Below are 22,174 nucleotides of genomic sequence, written 5' to 3'. Positions count from 1 at the left end.
AAATATTTTTCCATCTCGCAATAGAGGAAGGGTGGTTTGAAATTTTGGAAAAAAAGTTTACAGAGTGTCAAACACCCCGCAACCATGTTTTAAAATAGTTATTGGAAAATTAAATATCACATTTATTGAGAAGTCAGTGTGGCAGGAGACCTTTTGTTGATTTTTTTGACACAAAAGTTGCAAAGTACTTAACACCCCGCAAGTCTCAATGCCTATGTACGTTGCGAGGTGTGAATCACTGCGCAAGTTTTTTTAAAAATTTTGATAAAAAATATATCTGGCAATTAATGATGGCACGGTGTAAAAGGGGGGGTTTATCAATAACATATGTTGCAGGGTGGAATGCACCTAGCAACTTGCAACGTCTCTTTTATTTGCGGGGTGTGAACCACTTCGCAACTTTTCTAATAAAATTGGAGGGAAAATAGATCTGAAAATTTAAGATGGTACAGACTATTAAGTACAAATGTCAGACACAAACGTTGCGGGGTGAAAAGCACGCCGCAAGATTCAATGATATTAAGTTTTGCTGGGTATTTCTCACCCCGCAAAATTCTTTAAGAAAACGTTTGCATTTCCATTTCCCACATACTCAGTACACACCAACACCACCGAAAACTCTTTTCCTCTCTCTGTTTCCCCTAACAAGCCACTGCAAAACCCAAAAAAACCCTAAAAATCCCAAAAAAAATTCACAAATCAAGACTCAAAGTAAAGTTGTTGGGTTCAAGTTTCCTTTTGTTGCTGGGTTCATCTCTTCCTCCAACCCATGATTGCTGGTTCAAGTTTCCTTTTGTTGTTGGGTTCATCTCTTCCCTTTGTCCAGTGAAGAAAATACATTCAGAAGAAAATTCGATCGTGAAGAGGATCTCGAACGAGCTCGGGAGCATGAAAGACAGGTAAGTTTTTGTTGGGTGATTGTGATTTTGTGTATTCAATATTAAACAGGAGGAAGAGGGTCGAGCAAAACCTAAAGGTAATATTTTTTACATTATATAATCTTTCTGATGTTAGTTTTTGTGATTGAATATAATTGAATGATTTTGTTAGGGTTAAGGTTGTTTTTAAATTTGAAGTATCTTCACGATGTATTGAGTATTAGCTTACATGATTTTGTTGGAACAGGTAAAGGTCCTCCGGTGCAGAGGAAGCCCTTGAAACATAGGGATTTTGAAGTAAACCTTGAATCCCGCTTGGGAAAGACTCAGGTATGCTTTTGCAGACACAGTTTAACGCCCGCATTTTAAAAAATGTTTTTTCTTTTGATTTTGTCAAAAATATTTGTAAGGGTTTTGTGTTGTGGACTTTTAGATTATAGGGAGGCGTCAGCTGGTTCAATATTTTGTTATGTCTTTTTGCTGTACTTATAAGTGTGCTTATTTTTCAGGTGGTAACGCCGGTTGCACCACTAAGCCAACAGGTACCTGATATTTCATTTTGTTTTTGTGTAGTTTGAAATTGGAAAATATTATCTTTTCTCATGTTGATACCTTGTTATTTTAATCGAGTAAATGGGAAAATTAGTCCTTGTGTCTGTAGAATACTCTCAAATAGGCCGTGACACTGGATATTTCAAAAGGGTCCCCAACTCTATTAAAATGTCAAGTTGCTCCGCATATATAACCACCTATAAGGCTATATAGTTATTTAAGCAAAAGAAGACAGTTCAATCTAATAGTTATTTTTACTTATAGAAAATAGTTATTTTTGCTAATAGTTATTTTTGTTAACGAACTGAATTTGAATTACGAAACAGTTCAATCTTTCCAAAGTTGGCAACATTACTATTAGCATATGCATTCAAGAGAACACACCAGTTTTTTTTTTGCCATTAGCAATAGAAATGCGAGTTGGGGTAACTTTTTCTTAAATACCAGAGAGAGCCTTCTAACCAACAGTGTAAGTTTCTTAATTTCCAGCAATGTTTGAAGTGTTCTTAGGAAATTTATGGATTGGTTTAGCTTTGGTAAATGGTTCACGGCGAGTTTATATTAGGATCCATTTAGAGTGGAGTTATAAAACACACAATGTTGACAATAAAAACATTATAAAAATTAAATATCTAAAATAAAAACACATAAAAAATGTTTACAATATTGACTTGACATCTCATTTCTTTGATGGATATGTCATTTATGGATAGTCTCTTGTGCCTTGCTATAATATTATAGTCTAATATGTTTACTATGTTTTAACATTGAATTATATAATTGACCAAAATTCCCGAATTGGTCAATTGATTAAATTCATTTCTTTTATTATAATGGATACGATATTGTAAACGTGCAGTATGGAAAATTACAAGTTCTATCGTAGTTGGATGTACGATCGTATGTATGCTGGGAGATGTGGACTTAAACCACTTTTTGAGGAAGGAGTTAAATTGTTTATTACATGGGCATTTGATTAAGAATGTTGTCGGACAGAGGGAGGAGTGAGATGTCCGTGTGTTAAATGTGGATGTAGACGTATAATAAGTGATCCGAAAGAAGTAGAAACTCATTTGAAGAGAAAGGGATTTAAGGAAAATTTTTGGGTTTGGACATCAAATGGGGAAGAAATGCCAATGAATATGCTAGAGACTAGTAATTTCCAACGTGGCTCCAGTAGTCGATCACAGATGGAATATGAAGAACAATTTGATCTACACGATGACATGATTGGCGATGCTTTAGGGGTGAATATGACCTACGATGAACAACAAGATAGTGATGAGGAAGAGTTGCCGAATGAGAAAGCTCAAAAATTTTACAAGTTGTTAAAAGAAATAAACACGCCACTGTTTGAGGGTTCGTCAGACTCTAAATTATCTATGTGTGTGAGATTGTTGGTTGCGAAGTCAAATTGGAATGTTCCTGATTAGTCTCTGGAATTCTTTTGTCAAATGATGTTGGATGCGACTCCTACGAAAGACAATTTTCCTAGAAGTTATTATGACGCGAAGAGGTTGGTTATGAAGTTGGGTTTAGAAGTAAGGAAGATTGATTGTTGCATTAAAGGTTGCATGTTGTTCTATGATAATGAGTTTGGTACAAACGATAGAGCGTTAGAGGAATGCAAGTTTTGTAATAGTCCAAGGTATGTAGTTCTCACTAAAGCCATTGATCGTAATAAAAAACGTATAGCAGTGAAATCAATGTTTTATTTGCCGATAATACCAAGGTTGCAGAGATTGTTTGCTTCAATGCACAATGCAAGTCAAATGACATGGCATCATACAAACAAAATAAGTACAGGCACTATGCGACATCCATCTGATGGTGAGGCATGGAAGCACTTTGATCGGATACATCCTGATTTTGCTGCAGAACCTAGAAATGTCAGACTTGGATTGTGCTCAGATGGTTTTACTCCATATGTCCAACAGTCGGGAACTGCATATTCTTGTTGGCCGGTTATTGTTACCCCTTACAACCTCCCTCCTGAGATGTGCATGACAAAGCCTTACATGTTTTTGACTTGCCTCATTCCAGGGCCGTCGAGTCCAAGAGCAGGAATTGATGTGTATTTATAACCTTTAATTGATTATTTAAAGAGGTTGTGGATTGGAGAATGTACTTATGACATATCTCGTAAACAAAACTTCAACATGATAGCTGCTTTGATGTGGACTATTAACGATTTTCCCGCATATGCCATGTTGTCTGGTTGGGGTACACATGGTAAAATGGGATGTCCTCATTGCATGAATGAGACAAAGGCGTTTACATTGGATAATGGAGGAAAAAGTACGTGGTTTGACTGTCATCGTAGGTTCCTACCAAAAAACCACATACTTAGAAAAAACAAGAATGATTTCAGAAAAGATATAAAAGTAACAGATCTGCCTCCCCCTCGTTTGTCATCAGTTGAAGTAAGGAACATGGTTCGTGATCTACCAAAATTCACAGACAATGGAAAAGCGATCAGAATTCCAGGATATGGGGACAAACACAATTGGACTAAAAGAAGTATTTGTTGGGATCTTCCATATTGGAAAGATAACTTATTGCGACATAATCTTGATGTTATGCATATAGAAAAGAATTTTTTCGATAATGTGTTTAACACAGTGATGGATGTCCAAGGCAAGACAAGAGATAATGAGAATGCTAGAAAAGATATGGAATTGTTGTGTAATCGAAAATATTTAGAGTTAAAGACTCTACTAAATGGGAAGCTATTAAAACCCAAAGCTACTTATAATCTAACTCCACAAGAAGCCAAGCTTGTTTTCCAATGGTTAACTGAATTGAGAATGCCCGATGGTTATGCTTCTAACTTGGCAAGATGTGCTAACGCCAACACTGGCAAGGTGACTGTAATGAAAAGTCATGATTGCCATGTTTTCATGGAACGATTTCTTCCAATTGCCTTCAGCTCATTGCCAACACAAGTGCTCAATCCACTAACTGAAATTAGTCAGTTTTTTTGAGATATTTGTGCATCAATTTTAAGAGTCTATGACTTAATTAAGTTGGACCAAGACATTCCTCTCATTCTATGCAAGTTGGAACAAATTTTTCCACCTGGTTTTTTGGATTCAATGGAACATCTTCTTGTGCATCTTGCATATGAAGCTTTTCTGGGTGGACCTGTTCAATATAGGTGGATGAATCCTTTTGAAAGATTCATGGGTGATTCAAATAGATCTGTGAAAAATAAGGCTACAGTGGAGGGTTCGATATGTGCACATTATTTGCATCGGGAAACATCTCATTTTTGCTCTCATTATTTCAATCACATGATGTTAATTCAAAGAATCACAAGGAATGAAGTTAATGTTACAGAAAGAAGTCAATTCACCTTATCCATCTTCGGACTTCCTGGTCGTAGTTCTGGAATTGCAATCTGCTCATGTTCATGTATTGATTAATTGCGTTGAAGTTAAACCATACATTGAGTAAGTATACCAAGTGAATATTTATTTTGAGCACATTGGGTTTAAACTTATTACCTTCTAACTTACTTTTAACGTGTTTCGATATAGGTTATATAATAACTTCCATTATGAACTCACCGGTGAACAAGCAACAACCACTGATATACATGCTTATTTTCCATCATGGTTTAAGCAACAATTGGCATGTAATGTCGAATCATCTCCACAACTACTCCATTTGAGAAACTTGGCTGAAGGCCCTATTAAACGTGCAAAGAAATGGCACACATACTTTGTAAACAGATATAAATTTCATACTGATGAATGGACAGAAGGAAAGAAAACCATAAATAGTGGCGTGTTTGTAAAAGGAGTTACAAATGGTGGTGAAGATGACTTCTATGGTGTTATCACACACATTTACGAGTTGGAATACAATTATTTAGATTCGGAAAACAAAGTTGTCTTGTTTTATTGTGATTGGTATGATCCATCTGCTAGAGGCACAAAAATAAATAAAAAAATATAACACCGTAGAGATTAAAATGGATCGAAGGTACAAGCATTATGATCATTTCATCATGGCACATCTTGTCATGCAAGTTTATTATGTCCATTGTCCTTCAATTCACCGAGCTAAGCGTGATTGGTGTGTTGTAATCAAGTCAAAACCAATAGGCCATATTGAAACTGATGAACTTGTAGAAGACCTTGCTTATCAAGTCGATGAAATGTCACAAAATAATCATGTGATTGAAGTTGAACAACTTACAAGTTTGTGTGATAACGAAGTTGAGGGTCAGCAAGTTGATGCGTCTGGATTGTTGCCATCAAATAATGTGGATGAAGATGACGAAGAGTCAGAAGCTGAAGATAATTTTGAATCAAATGAAGATAATGAAGATTTTGAATGATGATGCATCTAGTATTTTAATATATATTGTAATGAATCTAGTAATCAATCTAGTATTTTAATATGTAGATGCATTTAATATGTTCAAACTTTTAATACATATTGTAATGAATCTAGTATTTTAATGAAGCTTTTGTTGTCCTTTAATATGTTTAAACTAAATATACATATTGTTTATCTTAATGATGCATATTGTTTATTAAATATGTTATAATCAAATTCTTTTCTTTTAATTAGGTAAAATGCCTCCACGTCTTGAGGATAAAGGTAAGAGTACTAAGAAAGTTCGTCGCCAAAGGATACAAGTAGTTGAGGTTCCTACAAATCCTATGTATTGCCCTTTGCCTCAGACTAGTCAGGGGGCTCAAGAGACTACACCTCAGAGGACTACACCTCAGCAGGCTCAGTCTAGTCAGGGGGCTCAGCAGACTACACCTCAGAGGACTACACCTCAGCAGGCTCAGTCTAGTCAGGGGCTCAGCATTTTATACCTCAGAGGACTACACCTCAGCAGACTATGCCACATCCGACTATGCCCTAGTCTATGAGCACAGATCCATCTCATAGATATTATACTTCACTACTCACTTCACAGAATGTTCCACCAGGATATTTGACATCTGACATGCATCCTGGGGGTTCTAGCATCCCATATCCTCCACCTGGATCCTCCTCACCCTATCAGCCTAAGGGATCTAGCATCCCACATCCTCCACATCGTTCCTCGTCATCCCACCACTCCAGGGGCTCAGGCACCTCACATTCTCCACATGGATCTTCGACATCCCATCACCATCAGGAGCATGTTGATCATATATTGCCCAATCCGGAGGAAGAGGAGGAGGAGGACATTGAGGACGTGGATGTGGTTGCGATGGAGTATAAACATGAGAAGCAGGATGGAAGATGGGTTATTAAACCTGTTGGAAACTCGTAAGTTTCTTTCTTATATATTATTAAGCATATGCACTTGTTTCCATTTTTTTAAATTTGATTAATACTTATTTAAATTTTGGTTTTTAGTTTTGAACCAAGTAGGCCTCCTGCAGTTAGCATAAAGGAAGACATCCAAGAGTTGTATAAAGCACCTTGGAAGACTTTCGGAGAACTTATGAAGAAGGATCGTGAATTATATAAATGTTGATTCGACAAATTTCGGGTATAATATTTTCTTTAAGCCATTAATTTTTTTTCTTCTAATTATGGCGTATATGGCGTATGCTTATTTTCGAAACTGAACGATTTCGGGTATAATATTTTCTTACTGAATTGTGTATGGCAAGAGAAGTGTGTATGGCGTATGCACGTGCAATAGTAAAACAATTTATCATATATATGAAAGAACATTTAAAAACACATTAAACATTGTGGTTGAGGTTGTTTCTGAGGGCATCAAGGTCCATCTTGCATTTGTGACACTAATGTGAATAATATCATCAACTTATTGTGCATATGCTAATATAAATGATACTGTATTGTATTTGTATTTCATTTCCCTTTGAAGGTGTGTGATCTAAACAATAATATTAAGATTTGGTTATCTTAAAGTTGGTAAAATAGACCAAATCTTGTAGTGTGTGTATTTCATTTCCCTTGATAGTGAAACATACAAATCTTGTAGCATTTTTGACAAATTGTCAAACCGAATCACGTTGTTGTTACGTTGGAATGCTTCCTGCAGTGTCCGACATAAAACTTTATAAAGTAGGACACGTGTTTTCTTTAAGCAATTAATTTTTTAATTTCTAACCATCTTGTTTTAATTTCTATATTGCAGGAGAAGTGTGTATGGCACACACTAGATGATGAGCTGATTGAGATAAATTTTAGGAAAAGAGCATCGGCACGACTTTCAGATATGCTTAGGCGTGCCAGACATGGATATTAAAAAAGAGGGATCAGACCTCTATGGATGGGCGAAAATATGTTTAAAGAAATGCTTGTTTATTGGAAATCAGATGAGTTTAAGAAAAAATCTGAAAAAGCAAAGCAACATAGAGCATCAGAAAGGGGAGCCGCCAATCATAGAGCCGGAAGCATTAGTATTGCTGATCATGCTGAACGAATGGTAATATATTTTACTCTCACTACTTTTTTTTTAATTATAATTTTAATTGTGTTATATATTTATTGGAGTTCTATGTGTATTAGGTTGTGGCTAAGAGAAGAGATCCATTAATGCAAGAGCTTCACGAGAGGACTTATCGGGGAAGAGATGGAGAGTATTGCGACGAGTGTGCTAGAGATACTCAAGTAAGATGATATTAATATTTCTTCTCTTTGTTTTAATATATCAAACATGAAAAATGATAGGCCGAAAAGTGAAACTAGAAGATAGCCTTGAGAGTGGAGTTGCTACACAAACTTAACTATCTTTTTCTTATTTCATCATTAGTTTTAATCTTTTAGCAAATCCTTCTCAGCAGTTCAAACACCGAAGCTTGTTTACTTATTTCCATTAGTCTGTTTAATTCCCTTTCACTCAATGCTTTGTTTGATTTATGCAGTTCGAATGGTTGATTTTAATTTATTGAATGCCTGTGTTTAATTTTTTTGGTTTGATTTTGCTTGAATGGATAAAATTTTCTTTATGCTTGTTTTGTTGATATTCCAAGAAGAAAAGAAATACTCAAATATTAATTTATTGACAGATGAAACAAAATTACATTGTTTCACATCTAAGGCACTGGGAAGAAACATGCATCTTCTCCATATACATAATTGGTGCCGTATCAGTTACAAAATATAATAAACAACATTTTGTTTTTCTCATTCATAGATCTAATAAAAAATTGTGTTGTTTCAAATTCAATTACGTGGAACTTTTTGAAGCTCTTGTTAAGTGGCTACAAGTGATTCTAGAGCACTTATCTAGAAGGCTCGTATAATAATAGGAACCTTGTTGTTGATGTTTGAATAAAATTGTGTGATGACTTGTTGGTTTATGTGTATCTCTTCATAGAACCCCATGCTATTTATTAAGTTTTGATGCTGCCTCCATTTTTCTCATGTGATCCAATAAGTGCATATTTAAGGTTCTTGAAGTTTAGTTTGATGGCTTCATATTAAAGGTTATATTTAGTTTTCTTTTCTATGGAATGACATTTAGTTTTCTTTTCTATATTTTTTATGTATTCATTTAATTTATTTATTTATGTATGTGTAGGCGGAGTACCAAAGGTTGAAGAAGGAGTTTTTAGCTAAACATCTTGAGTTAGGCGGTCCACATGGACGATATCCTCTTGATCCAGCTATTGATCAATATTTGTGGTTGAGAGAAAGTAAGGGAAATAAGAGAAATGGAAAAATTTATGCTACTGGACCTTTAGCTAGCAACTACAAAAAAGGGATAGGTATTCTTTATTCAGGAGAATTGCATACGGGGAAGGATCTTCACGTCCTCCGACATTAACCCCTGAAATAACTGAAACAATTAAACAACTAGCTCAGAGTGAAGCAGCACGTGAAAATGAAACATTGAGAAAAAAACAAATGGATTTGGAGTAAGCATTGAGACTTTCACAAGAGCAAATGATGCTTACACAACAACAAATTCAACAACAAATTCAACAACAAGTGCAACAACAAATACAACAACAAATGCAACAACAAATGCAACAATTCTTTCGACAACAATATGGTGGTGGTGGATTTGGAGCGGTTGGTAACCCAGGAGTAGTAGACGAGAATGATGAAGAAAACAAAAATAATGCGGACGACCCGGATCCTAAGTGAATATTATTTTGAATTTAAATATTTTGGATTAATCATGAATTTCTTTATATTAAATATGCATTTCTTTATATTAATTATGAATTTCTTTATATTAAGTATGAATTTAAATATTTAGAATTAACTATAAATTTAGTATTTTAAAAAAAATTGAATTTTAATTATTTATTATATTTATATTATTCTAAATATTTAGAATATTATAAATATATTGTTTTACTATATACGTTACTATTTGCGTCGTGCAATAAACAAGGTATGTCAAAATAATTACCAGGTGAAATCCACCCTGCAAGTATTAAATATTCAAATATTGCTAGGTGAAAATCACCCCGCAAGTTGCCTAACATACTGCAATCTCCGTTCTGGATCATCTGTGTCACACTGAACGAAGTTGTCAACACCTATTGGAAAGCGTGTTTGCGGGGTGCAATAAACCTAGCAAAGTTGCGGGGTGAAAAGCACATTGCAGAATCACCTGTGTCACCTGCTCTGACTCAACTGAACAAAGGTACATGTACTTTTTGGAAAGCGTGTTTTCGGGGTGCTTTTTACCTAGCAACGTTGCAGGGTCGAAAACACCTGCATTGTTCTTATGGAATGATCTTATTCTGATAGGATCTTCTTTCTTCCCAAGGATAACATCTTATGAGTGAGCAGAGTTAAGTCTAGAAGATCTTCTGATAGTTGGCTCTTCAGAAATTCTGAGATTCTCTAATGAAGCAGCAACTTGATCTTCTAATACTTTGCTTCTGGGTTCTTTAGCTTCTGAGTTAGAGATTTCAACATCTGCAAAATTCTCATACTGCTTTGGCTTTTCAAGACCAAACTTATCATCAAATCTGATATTGATTGATTCTTCAACAATCAATGTTTCATTATTGTATACTCTGTAGCCTTTTGAGCGTTCAAAATATCCAAGAAGGAAACACTTCTGTGCCTTAGAATCAAACTTACTCAGATGATCTTTAGTGTTCAGAATATAACATACGCATCCAAATGGATGGAAGTAAGAAATGTTGGGCTTTCTGTTCTTCCACAATTCATAAGGAGTCTTATTAAGAATAGGTCTTATAGAGATTCTATTCTGAATATAACATGCAGTGTTTATTGCTTCTGCCCATAAATGCTTAGCCATATTGGTTTCATTGATCATGGTTCTGGCCATTTCTTGTAGAGTCCTATTCTTTCGCTCTACAACTCCATTTTGCTGTGGAGTTCTAGGGCAAGAGAAATCATGGGCAATACCATTTTTTTTGAAATAAATCTCAAAGAATCTGTTCTCAAATTCACCATCATGATCACTACTAACCTTTGTGATTTTACACTCTTTCTCAGATTGAATTTGAGTGCAGAACTCAAAGAACACTGTATGAGACTAATCCTTGTGTTTCAAGAACTTTACCCATGTCCATCTGCTATAATCATCTACGATGACTAATCCATATTTCTTCCCTTTGACCGATGCTGTTTTGACTGGGCCAAACAGATCGATATGCAGAAGTTCTAGCGGCCTAGAGGAAGAAACAACATTCTTAGACTTGAATGCAGGTTTGGAAAACTTCCCTTTCTGACATGCTTCGCAAAGAGCATCTGATTTATATTTCAGATTAAGGAGTCCTCTGACTAGATTAAGTTTGTTAATCTGATAAATCTTTCTCAAACTAGCATGGCCTAATCTTATGTGCCAGATCCATTGCTCTTCACTAACAAACATAAGACAAGTTACCTTCTGATTCTTAAGATCTTGAAGATCAATCTTATAAATGTTGTTCTTTCTCTTTCCTGTAAATAGGATTGAGCCATCCTTCTGACTTACAGCTTTGCAAGACTTTTGATTGAAGATTATGTCATAACCATTGTCACTTAATTGACTTATGGACAATAAGTTATGATCTAATCCATCTACAAGAAGTACATTAGTTATGGAAGGAGAGATACTAATACTTATGATTTCAGAGCCAATTATCCTGCCCTTCTGATCTCCTCCAAACTTGACTTCTCCAGCAGACTTAAGCACCAGGTCTTGGAACACATACCTTTTTCCCGTCATGTGCCGCGAGCACCCAGAGTCCAGGTACCATGACATGTTTTGCTCTGTCTTCTTTGCTGCCAAGGATATCTGCAACAAAAATTATCTTCTCCTTAGGTACCCACATTTTCTTGGGTCCTTTCTTGTTAGTTCTACTCAAGTTCTGATTGAACTTGGGTTTAGCATGATAATTAACAGGAGGTACAACATGATATTCCTTAATTTGAGCTACATGATATTTTCTATTTTGTGTCACATGTTTCTTAGTGTGTGTAATGTGAAAACTCTTAGCATGTGATGTGAGCCTAATATCATGGGAGTGGCCATACTTGAACTGATCATACAAGGGCTTGTATGTGATTTTCATATCATCTATAAGTTCAAGTTTGTATGGGGTTTCACCCTCATAACCTACGCCAACCCTCTTGTTTCCACTGACAGCATATATCATAAAGGCAAGTTGACTTCTTCCAATACCTCTAGATAAGAACTTCCTAAAACTCAAGTCATATTCTTTAAGAATATTGTTCAGGCTTGGAATAGATTTTTCTGAACCAGAAGATGACTCAGCATCTTTGGATAGTTTTAAAACTTTTTCTTTGAGTTCAGAATTTTCTAATTCAAGCTTCTTAGTTTCAGATACAAAGAGCTTTCTCAGCTTTTTGTATTTGATACTAAGCTTAGCCTTGATTTCAAGAATTTAAGCTAAATTGGAAGCTAGCTCATCTCTAGATAGTTCACAAAATACCTCTTTAGAGTCAGAGTCTGATTCTGATGTAGATTCTGATTCAGCATCCACAGTAGCCATCAGCGCTATGTTGGCTTGCTCTTCTTCAGAGTCTGATTCTGATTCTGATGAATCTGAATCATCACAAGTTTCCATAAGGCCTTTCTTCTTCTGAAACTTCTTCTTGGGTTTCTCCCTCTGAAGCTTTGGACACTCACTCTTGTAATGTCCTGGTTCCTTGCACTCAAAGAACGTGACTTTCTTTTTGTCAGATCTTCTGAGTCCAAAAGATCCTCCTCTTTCAGGCTTCTTAGAACTTCTGAAGTTCTTGAACTTCCTTTGTTTACTCTTCCAGAGTTGGTTTACCCTTCTGGAGATCATGGACAGTTCATCTTCTTCTTTTTCTTCTGATTCTGACTCTTCAGAATCTTCTTCCGCCTAAAAAACGTTAGTGCATTTTTTATTTAAAGATTTTAAAGAAATAGACTTACCTTTCTTTTGAGGTTCATTAATATCCAGCTCTATTTCATGACTCCTCAAAGCACTGATCAGCTCTTCCAAAGATAGTTTATTCAGATTCTTTGCAATCTTGAATGCAGTCACCATTGGGCCCCATCTTCTAGGCAAGCTTCTGATGATCTTCTTGACGTGATCAGCCTTTGTATATCCCTTGTCAAGCACTCTTAATTCAGCAGTTAGAGTTTGAAATCTTGAGAACATTGTTTCAATGTTTTCATCAACCTCCATCTTGAAGGCTTCATACTTTTGGATTAAAGCAAGAGCTTTTGTCTCCTTGACTTGGGCATTTCCTTCGTGAGTCATCTTCAATGATTCAAAGATGTCATGGGCAGTTTCTCTGTTTGATATCTTCTCATATTCAGCATGAGAAATAGCATTCAGCAGAATAGTCCTTGACTTATGATGATTTTTAAATTGTTTCTTTTGATCATCACTCATTTCTTGTCTTGACATCTTTGCTCCACTAGCATTTACCGGATGTTTGTAACCATCCACAAGTAAGTCCCATAAATCACCATCTAGACCAAGAAAGTAACTTTCCAATCTATCTTTCCAGTATTCAAAGTTTTCACCATCAAATACTGGTGATCTAGAATATCCATTTCCATTTCCATTGTTGTGTTGATCATTTGAAGTAGATGTAGAAGTGGATGTAACAATATCAACCATATTGACTTTGTGTTTTTCTCCCTGAATCTTTTTCTAACACGGTTAAGTGCTTGCACCTAGAACCAGACTCTGATACCAATTGAAGGATAGAAAAACACTTAGAAAGGGGGGGTTGAATAAGTGTAACTTTAAAAACTCTTAAGATAAAAACAATGGACACAATATTTTTATCCTGGTTCGTTATTAACGAAACTACTCCAGTCAACCCCCTTAGAGTAATTTACCTCAACTAAGGATTTAATCCACTAATCAATCTTGATTACAATAGTTATCCACTTAGAAACACTCTAAGTCTTCTAGAGTATACTGATCACACCTTGATCACTCTAGGAAATCAACACTTAGAAACTTCTAAGTCTTCTAGAGTCTATTGGTCTCACCGATCACTCTAGGAACCTTTTACAAATCAATGTAAAATAAATGTTTACAAGAGTATGAATTGCTTCTTAGAAATATATAATCATAACTGTGATATTTCTCTTAAGTTCTAAGCTTAACACTCACTAAATATTACAATAGTTTGTGAGGTTGAAGATGAAGTTCGTAAGTATTGATTTCAGCAGCGTTTAGGTATTCTTGCGAGAGTTTTTTTTTTGCTTCTGATCAGAACTTCATATTTATAGGCGTTTGAGAAGATGACCGTTGAAATGCATTTAATGTGTTGCGTGACTAGACAGCTTTGCATTTAATGTTTTCAATGTTTTATCAACTACCTCGAGCCATGCTTTTCTCTGCTTTTACTGACTTTGCCTTCTGTAGCTTCTAACGTTCCTTTTGTCAGTCAGAGATTAGACTTCATAGCCTGTCATCTAGTACTAACTTCTGATCTCAGATTTTGTGAATACAATGTTTGAATAATCAGAATCAGAGTTACAGCTTGGTGCAGAGCATCTTCTTGTCTTCTGACTTTGAAGTGCTTTAGCATGATACCATAAGAACTCTAGTGCTTCTGCTTCTGATCTCAAGTTCTTCTGATGCTTCATAGACCATGTTCTGATTCTGCTTGACCATCTTCTGATGTCTTGCGAGAGCATGTTCTGATGTTGCAATCCTGGACCTTTTGAGTCAGTGCTTCTTAGCGCTAAATTGTGCATACTCCTTATATATTTCCTGAAATGGAAAATGCATAGGATTAGAGTACCACATTGTCTTATACAAAATTCATATACATTGTTATCATCAAAACAAGAATATTGATCAGAACAAATCTTGTTCTAACAAAAAAATATGAAGAAAGAGGAAAAAATAAGCAATATTTATTGTGATAGGGTTTAGATGTGAGTAAAAGAAATGAGCAAAGAAAATCAGATGATTTGACAACACAATATGGAAAAGGCATTGGAATAGAGAAGCAGGAAAAGATAGTCTGCACCATACTGCCAATAGAAGGGGAAAACAAATATTTATCTTTCCAAGGAAATATTTTAAATTAATTGATATTATTATAATTGTCTTTTCAAGAAGCAGTTTTAAAAACTTTGGCAAAGCATACAAGCTGAATGAAACGTGATTATTGTAAAAAAGCAAGACCAAATAGTGGAAGATGAAGAAGATGTCAACGTGGATCAATATAGAAGCAAAGGGGTATTTAGGTATTTTTCAGAACATATTTTTTCTTATATTGTAGATAATATCATATTTAGTATAATTTGAATGAATGTTGAAATGACCCACATCATGTAGTAACAACAATACAGAAAATGTTCTATTTCATTAAACTTTTTCATATTTTAAATTAACCTACACCTTTACTATCTTTTAACTTCACGTTAATATTTTGTCCAAAAAAAAAACTTCATGTTAATATGTGCACTCCTTTTCAATTTTCATTCTTTTGTTTTAATTTTCATATTTAGAGTAATTATTGTTATTAAAAAATTATAATAAAATCAAATAAACACCAAAAATACAAAAAGAAATATATTAGATTAATTAGTTTTTTTATACGATATCAAAAAATGCCAAAAATATTTTAATTAATCCTTTTTTTAGAGTTTAATCTAATTTATATTTTCTTAATATCCATACTAACATTTTTATTTTGATTGCGAGGTACTATACTTGAGGCATCGGACTTTCTCGTATAGTTCATTCTAATTAGTATATACTTTATTATTCTCGCATTTTTTTCTAAATAATGTAACTGTTCATGGTTGTAATAGTTTTAAACTAGGTTTTACTTTCCACACCTCCTTATTATGTAATCCCCTCCCCGAAGCCCTGTAATAGCTAGGACCCCTTTACTTTCTGTCTTTACTTTCCTGTACAATATTATATACTTTTGTGTGTTAGTAACTTAGGGCGTGAAAAGAAATTAACCTCGATGTAGATCACTAACTAAAAAGATAAAATATTCCAAAACAATACACGTGATTGCTTCACACACTCACTCCTAGGGTACGCCCCTCTTGGTTTCCTTACGAATAAAGATCGTGTCCCTCGAATATAGAGGTATCTAAAGCGAACGTCCCTCGATAAACAAAAATCATCAGAGATCATAGTCCCTCGAATTGCTGCCTACAAAAATATGATCTTGTCCCTCAAATGGTTGCCTAACGAAAGATGATTTGTCCCTTCGATATAGCTAAAGATACCTCTATCTTGTTGCCTTCAAACGACCTTCGATGACCATTCGATGTCGCGAACACATCCAACCAATGGGACTTCCTACCCTGAATGGTAAGGATAGCTCTATCTCTCTTAGGAGAGTAAAAAGCATAGAAAAAGACCAAACTTAGGGTAGTGTTCCTAATTTGCTTGCTTAATTAAGAAAAAGCTTTCCGCACCTCTCTTTTCATAGACTAAGGCTACGCTTTTAAGCTAAAATCCTTAAACAAACAAACAAACATGAGCTAAGCAAATTAAGAGCCCATAGATAACTACGGATGAAAAGGATGCTAACACCTTCTCTTTTCATAATCTACCCCCCGAGCCCGTTTTTCTTAAAAGGTATTTTTCTGTTCTTTTTGCCCTTCCAAGATATTGGATAAAATAAAAGTCGGTGGCGACTCTTGCTCACTGCAACATTTTGTTTGCGAACTAATAAAGACAGTTCTCCCACCGAGTTACAGAACTGGCGACTCTGCTGGGGATAAATAAAAAGAGGGGTTTACCTTAGGGCTTAGATCACCATTGTTTGTTTGTTTGCTTTATTCTTAAAGGGTATTGCTTGGGATTGTTTCTGAGAGAAAGATTCTAACCCGAATCTCGAGATGCCTTAGGTATGTGGCAATAGACCAAGGAGACTGTACGGCTTGTCCAGATATGGTTGATCTGGTAGCCACCGTTAGTGCGACATTTTGGCTTGTCCCGATGGCCCTTGAATAAGATCAAGGAGACATTAAACTACCATATGGTGTCATTAGCACTAATTCGCTCTTAGAACCTTAGTTGAACTTGACTTTAGCCTATTGGAAAGTAGCGAGATGGCTGGCTTTGGATTCCTGACCGAAGCTGGTTGATACTCGATGCTACACTCATTGAGATCAAGCTTTCAAGATATTTTCGGTTAGCCATTCGAGCGCTGACTGAGATAATGCTTTCGAGAAAGATCTGTGATATGAGCTCCCTAGAACCTAGTTACTATTCTAGGACAGGTTGAACCAATTAAACTTCAGTGGGAAGGGTACTTACCTATGAACTTCATGTTATCCTTTAAACCTAAGGATACTTGTGTGATTTATTTGTATTTATTATCTAATCATTTGGTTTCCTTGTAGGATTTGTTTATACCCTAACAACTTGATTTCCTTGCAGGATTTGTTTATACCATAACAACTTGATCTCCTTGCAGGATTTGTATATACCCTAACAATTTGATTTCCTTGCAGGACTTGTGTATATCTTTTATTTAACAATTTTGATCTCTTTCAGGTTTTGTTTATATCTAACAACTTGAAATTTCTTGCAGGACTTACATATGGTCATTACCTCATACTTTTAGGGCTATTTGTGTGATTTGTACTTTCATCTATAGCATACACATGGCATCACCTCATCATATGGCATTTTCAACTAACATTTTTCAAGGATCTTAGGAGTTTAGGGCGCACAATTTCAGGTGCTATTTGTAACACCCCGATATCCGCTGCACGCATCAACCGTGTCGGCCAACCGAGCATGTTACCGGCTTAATCAATAATCCCCCTAGGTCCGCTTACCGGCTACCCAGGAAATATTGTTTTTGCCTCCCGCAGGAATCGAACCACGTACCTAGGGGTTAAGTACGTATTCATAGCAATTCCTGCTACCAATTGAGCTACTAGCAAAAATTTCATGTAACACCCGAGGCCAAAGAAGGCGAGGGGTGGTTACACCGCATGTAACAACCGAGGCCGAAGAAGGCAAGGTTGGTCGCCACATCGGAATGAGAGGGATCCTGATGCTGTGCAGGTATGGGACTGCATGGTTGAAGGAAAGCTTATAAGGATTGGTAGGTACTACCTATACCAACAAGATGCATCTTCTTTTCGGGAGCCCGTTCAATAAGAACTCCACAGTTAAGCGTGCTTGACTTGGAGTAGTATTGGGATGGGTGACCTTCTGGGAAGTTTCCCAGAAAGCGTGCGAGTGAGGTCAAAGCATGCTGAAAAGACCCGTGTTGGTTTGTGGGGTCAGTCGATCATCCCGAAAGCAGTCTGGGGCATTACACTATTATCAGGAACTGAATTCCTATCAAGGGGCAAGAGGTTTTATTTTTCTCTGGCCATGCATCCTCAGATGCAAAGGTACATATTTATTAGGGGCAAGAGGATTTATTTTCCTCTATCCATATGCCTTCAGGTTCAAAAGGTACAATATCCCGAATCAGAGGCTATGACCCACTTGGGGCTTTGAGGTAGTTATCTAGTCTGTAGAGAATGATAATTGATTTTTTCGGAAATGATAACAGAGGGATCGACATGCATATCGCATAGAGTCACACTCGAGTCGCGCGTGTAGGTGTGAAATGTTATTGTGGTGTGATTATGTGATATGATTGTGTGCAATGATTGTGTGGATGTGCATATATGTGGATGTGGTGATTGATATTGTATACTTGAATTGATCTTCATAATTGTATACAATTGAGGATCGTGGTAATTGAATATGACTACTTGTTTTGTGAAACTTGTCAAAAGAGGTAAACATGTGTAATTTGATATATTATGTAAGATACATGTTTATGTGAAGAGTGATGAATTCTTGGAATGTATTCTTGTCGTGTTTTACATGTCCCATTATCATGTTTATTTATAATGATTTTGTAAGTATCAAATATGCCTAAGAGGGGGGTGAATTAGGTTTTCAAAAAATAATCGGTTTTATGAGAATGTCTTTACTAATTTTTGGTTAAGTGTTTGAAGGCTTTTGATGGTTTTTATCTTTTTCTTGGTAATGGTAATGAAAGCGGTAAAAGCGGAAAGATAAAGAACACAACGATATATACTAGTTCCCCTCACAATCCGAGAGTACTCCAGTCCCCTTTCAAACACGAAAGAGATTTCACTATAGTTAGAACTAGTACTTTACCCCGTGCGATGCACGTGTTTAGGCGGGATTTTGGTCTAAAGTTGGCGCCTAAACATGTATTCTGTTTTAATATATTAAAGATTATTGTACAAGCCTATGCCTACTATCTAACCTATAGGGTGATAAAAGGTTCTTAACACCTTTAAGATCAATCAACACTAATGTGGATGAAGAACAATCCTATTCAAATACACCACTTACTTCCAACAATCCTGGATAGTAAGGAAACAATATTCTTTGAATTTTTACAAGAGTTTTTGTATGAAGTTTGTAGAGCAATATCAATCTTGGATTGATGTTCTTCTTCAAATAAACAATTCTCAAAATGAATATAAGTGTTCACAATGTATGCATGAAACTTTGAATGAATTTTCAATGAAAATGTGTATAGAAAGTTTCACTTGAAAATGAGTATTTGATGAACACTTGGAAATATTGAAAGATGAAGAATATATAGTTTATGAATTGTTAATGAAGAAGGTGATTAATGATTATGAAAGATGTAGTATATATAATGTGTTAAACACCTCTTTGAATGGTTATTTTTCCATGAAGCAATGCAATGATTAAGTTGTAAGAAAACAAATTCGTTTGAATGAAATCATGCAATGGAAAAACACATTGGTTCAGTAGGAACCGGTTCCTGCCTGGGACAACCCAGTTCCTGCTGAACGTTACAGCAGAAATATTTGAAATTTGAACTGAGGAACCGGTTCCCACCTAGGGACAACCCGGTTCCTAGTAGTAAAACACAAAAGTGATGAAACTGAGAATGCTGGGAACCGGTTCCCCCATAGGGACAACCCGGTTCCTAAAACCTTTATTTTGCATTTTACATATGAAAAAGGTTTTAAATGAACTTTTTAATATATGAAACTTGTAGATGTTTATGATATGCATGAAAATATATTTGTGAACAATTATATGTCAAAGTGAGTATTGTTTATACCTTTGACGCTTTAGCTCGATTCTTGAATCTTCACAATTTCTTCAAGACTTTGAAATGATGTGTTTTTGCTTAAAACTTGAAATACTTTTTGCACATCCTTTATGAAAGCTTGATGTCCATATTGTCTTCATCAAAACCAACTATGCTTGAGAATCTTGCAATTACATTCTCCCCCTTTTTGATGATGACAACCAAGTCTTGAAATGTTTTGAAAAAAGTTGTTTTGTGCTTTGAAAATATGTTGTATAATGCAAGGCTCCCCCTATGTTAGTGACTCCCCCTAAATCCATGATTTCTTTGATTTATGGTGATGAGTTTATTTGATGTTATGGCCTGCATTTCTCTTTTAAAAACAAAACAACAACAAAACACATGCATGTTTCTTCTCCCCCTTTGTTATTATCAAAAAGGATGGGGAAAAAGAAAGAATATATATGAAACATAATCATAACACAATTTTGAAACAACATAAACATAACACAAATAAACGATACGAAACATAGTTTTGACGTTTACAACACAAACATAAATAATCCTAAACATCACGAAACATAAATGGAACAATGTCTAGAAAACATAAATAAAAACCAACAATAAAATAGAACATAGTAATAAAGAGCACATAATTTAATCACTTTCATTCATTTGCTCTTCATCACCATCCTCTTGTTCATCTTCTTCTTCACTTCCTTCCTCTTCCTCATAATGAGCCAAGATCCGCCTTTGAGTCCGTTGAATTTCACGCATTTGTCTCCTCATAAGATTATGCTCATAGTTGTTTTCCCGCTTGTTGTTATCAATGGATGTTTGAATGGAGCAAAGTTTGTTAAACATCATCTCCATTGTATAGCCACCTTCGGGAGGTTGAGGAACTTGTGGCACGGTTGGCTCAAAGTCAACTTTGTAGAAGAATATACCTTCACGATCCGTAACAATTCCGTTATTCTTAAGAGCGGTCGCGGTGGTGATAGCACACTCTTGTTCATCCATAGTCTTCTTTGGTTCCCTTTGGAGGAGAACACCGGTATTCCGAACAATGTCAGAAATGGCCCTGGCATATGGTAAACCTCGTTTAAGGGAAGTCATAAGTTGCATGTGGCGCATAATTGAAAGAGCCTAATTGACTTCAATGCCACGTCTTAGAGCAACCAAGACCATTAATTCGAACTCATTGATCCTGGAATGGTTAGAATTCTTTGGAAACAAAACATAAGCAATGATAAGATGGAGCATCCTATCACTTACCGATAAACTTGAACCGAACATATTGAACTTGGTAGCAAGTTATTGGCGAACCGAATCACGTTAAGTAGGTCGGCACATATCAACAAAAGTATCAATCTTACTATATGGTTGCCAATCCTTCGGAATGTTACCTTGAAGGAGTACTAAACCCTCAGCTAGAATTCCTAACACTTTTCTGAATTCCTCAACATCTAAACATATTTCTTTATTTGAAACTTCAGACAACAAAGTGAAATCACCAAAATCATCGGTCACTATCTTAAGGTTATGGTAAAATTCTCTAACCAAATCCGGGTAATAATCACCATGGTCTAGCACAAAATTAGCTACCCCTGCATTAGCTAGTCTAGCCGGAAAATTGAAGCTATGATTAGGAAAGTCAGGGAGATTACTGTACTTTGTCGGAAGGAGATTCCGACTACGAATGTTGAATGTGAGTCTCCGACTCTTGACAGTTGGATGGGTCTCTTGAGGCTCTTCACTTGTTTCTCCAATTTTGTTCTTCCCCTTAGCATTTCTTGTAGCTCTTGGTGCCATGGTTGAGAGTTAGGGTTTTGGTTTAGGATATTTGGATTTGTAGAGTGGAAGATGATTTGAGTGAGATATGTGAAAGAGTGGAGGATTATATAGTGGTTTGAGATAGTGGGTATTTAAATTTTGAGAGATATGGTGAGATAATGGAGTTTTAATGAGTTTGACAATGGAGGTGGAAGGGTTTGGAGAAGATGAAAATGAATGTTGAATGAGAGTGAATGTGAGTAAATGAGTGTAAATGTGTGGTGTTAAGAGATATAGTATGCATTGAATAAAAATAAGATAAATAACCAATCGTTAGTTGGTTCAGTGGTGATTGGCGCTGGACTTGGTAGGGAGAACCACGGTTCGATCCCCCGCAACTGCGATCGGGAGGGGGATGGAACCACTTGATGCCAGAACTCTCCCCCGAACCGGACTAAACCGGTGATATAAAGCCACCAAAAAAATAAGATAAATAAAAGAAAATAACAAAACAATGC

At 35.8% G+C, this 22,174-nt stretch overlaps 2 protein-coding genes across 3 annotated transcripts; both read left to right on the top strand.

Moving 5' to 3' along the window:
• Nucleotides 1-773: 773 nt before the first annotated feature.
• On the top strand, nucleotides 774-9,587 carry LOC131618653 (uncharacterized; the record flags this gene model as incomplete). Its single annotated transcript, XM_058889832.1, has 9 exons — nucleotides 774-899; nucleotides 949-976; nucleotides 1,126-1,208; nucleotides 1,388-1,420; nucleotides 6,012-6,707; nucleotides 6,798-6,933; nucleotides 7,552-7,842; nucleotides 7,926-8,027; nucleotides 8,941-9,587. Coding segments are annotated over 5 exons (342 nt in total), but the record flags the coding sequence as incomplete, so codon positions are not given.
• Nucleotides 2,325-6,005, top strand: LOC131620309 (uncharacterized). Of its 2 annotated transcripts, none has more exons than XM_058891341.1 (2): nucleotides 2,325-4,882; nucleotides 4,970-6,005. In XM_058891341.1, the coding sequence occupies exons 1-2, from the start codon at nucleotides 4,752-4,754 to the stop codon at nucleotides 5,388-5,390; spliced, it is 552 nt and encodes a 183-aa protein (XP_058747324.1). In that variant the 5' UTR covers nucleotides 2,325-4,751; the 3' UTR covers nucleotides 5,391-6,005. Both variants share the same exon structure in this region; 1 of them encodes a protein (XP_058747324.1).
• Nucleotides 9,588-22,174: the final 12,587 nt, after the last annotated feature.

This window comes from Vicia villosa, linkage group LG7, assembly GCF_029867415.1.
Source record: "Vicia villosa cultivar HV-30 ecotype Madison, WI linkage group LG7, Vvil1.0, whole genome shotgun sequence".
In the NCBI taxonomy this organism is placed as follows: Eukaryota; Viridiplantae; Streptophyta; class Magnoliopsida; order Fabales; family Fabaceae; genus Vicia; species Vicia villosa.
Note: the sequence above shows the minus strand (reverse complement) of the source record. Positions and strands in the feature narration are given on the sequence as shown.

Excerpts from the sequence above, each read along its gene's own strand:
- LOC131620309 (XM_058891341.1), top strand. The coding sequence starts at position 4,752 with ATGAAGTTAATGTTACAGAAAGAAGTCAATTCACCTTATCCATCTTCG. Across the intron at positions 4,883-4,969 it reads GAAGTTAAACCATACATTGA|GTTATATAATAACTTCCATT; the intron begins GTAAGTATACCA and ends GTTTCGATATAG.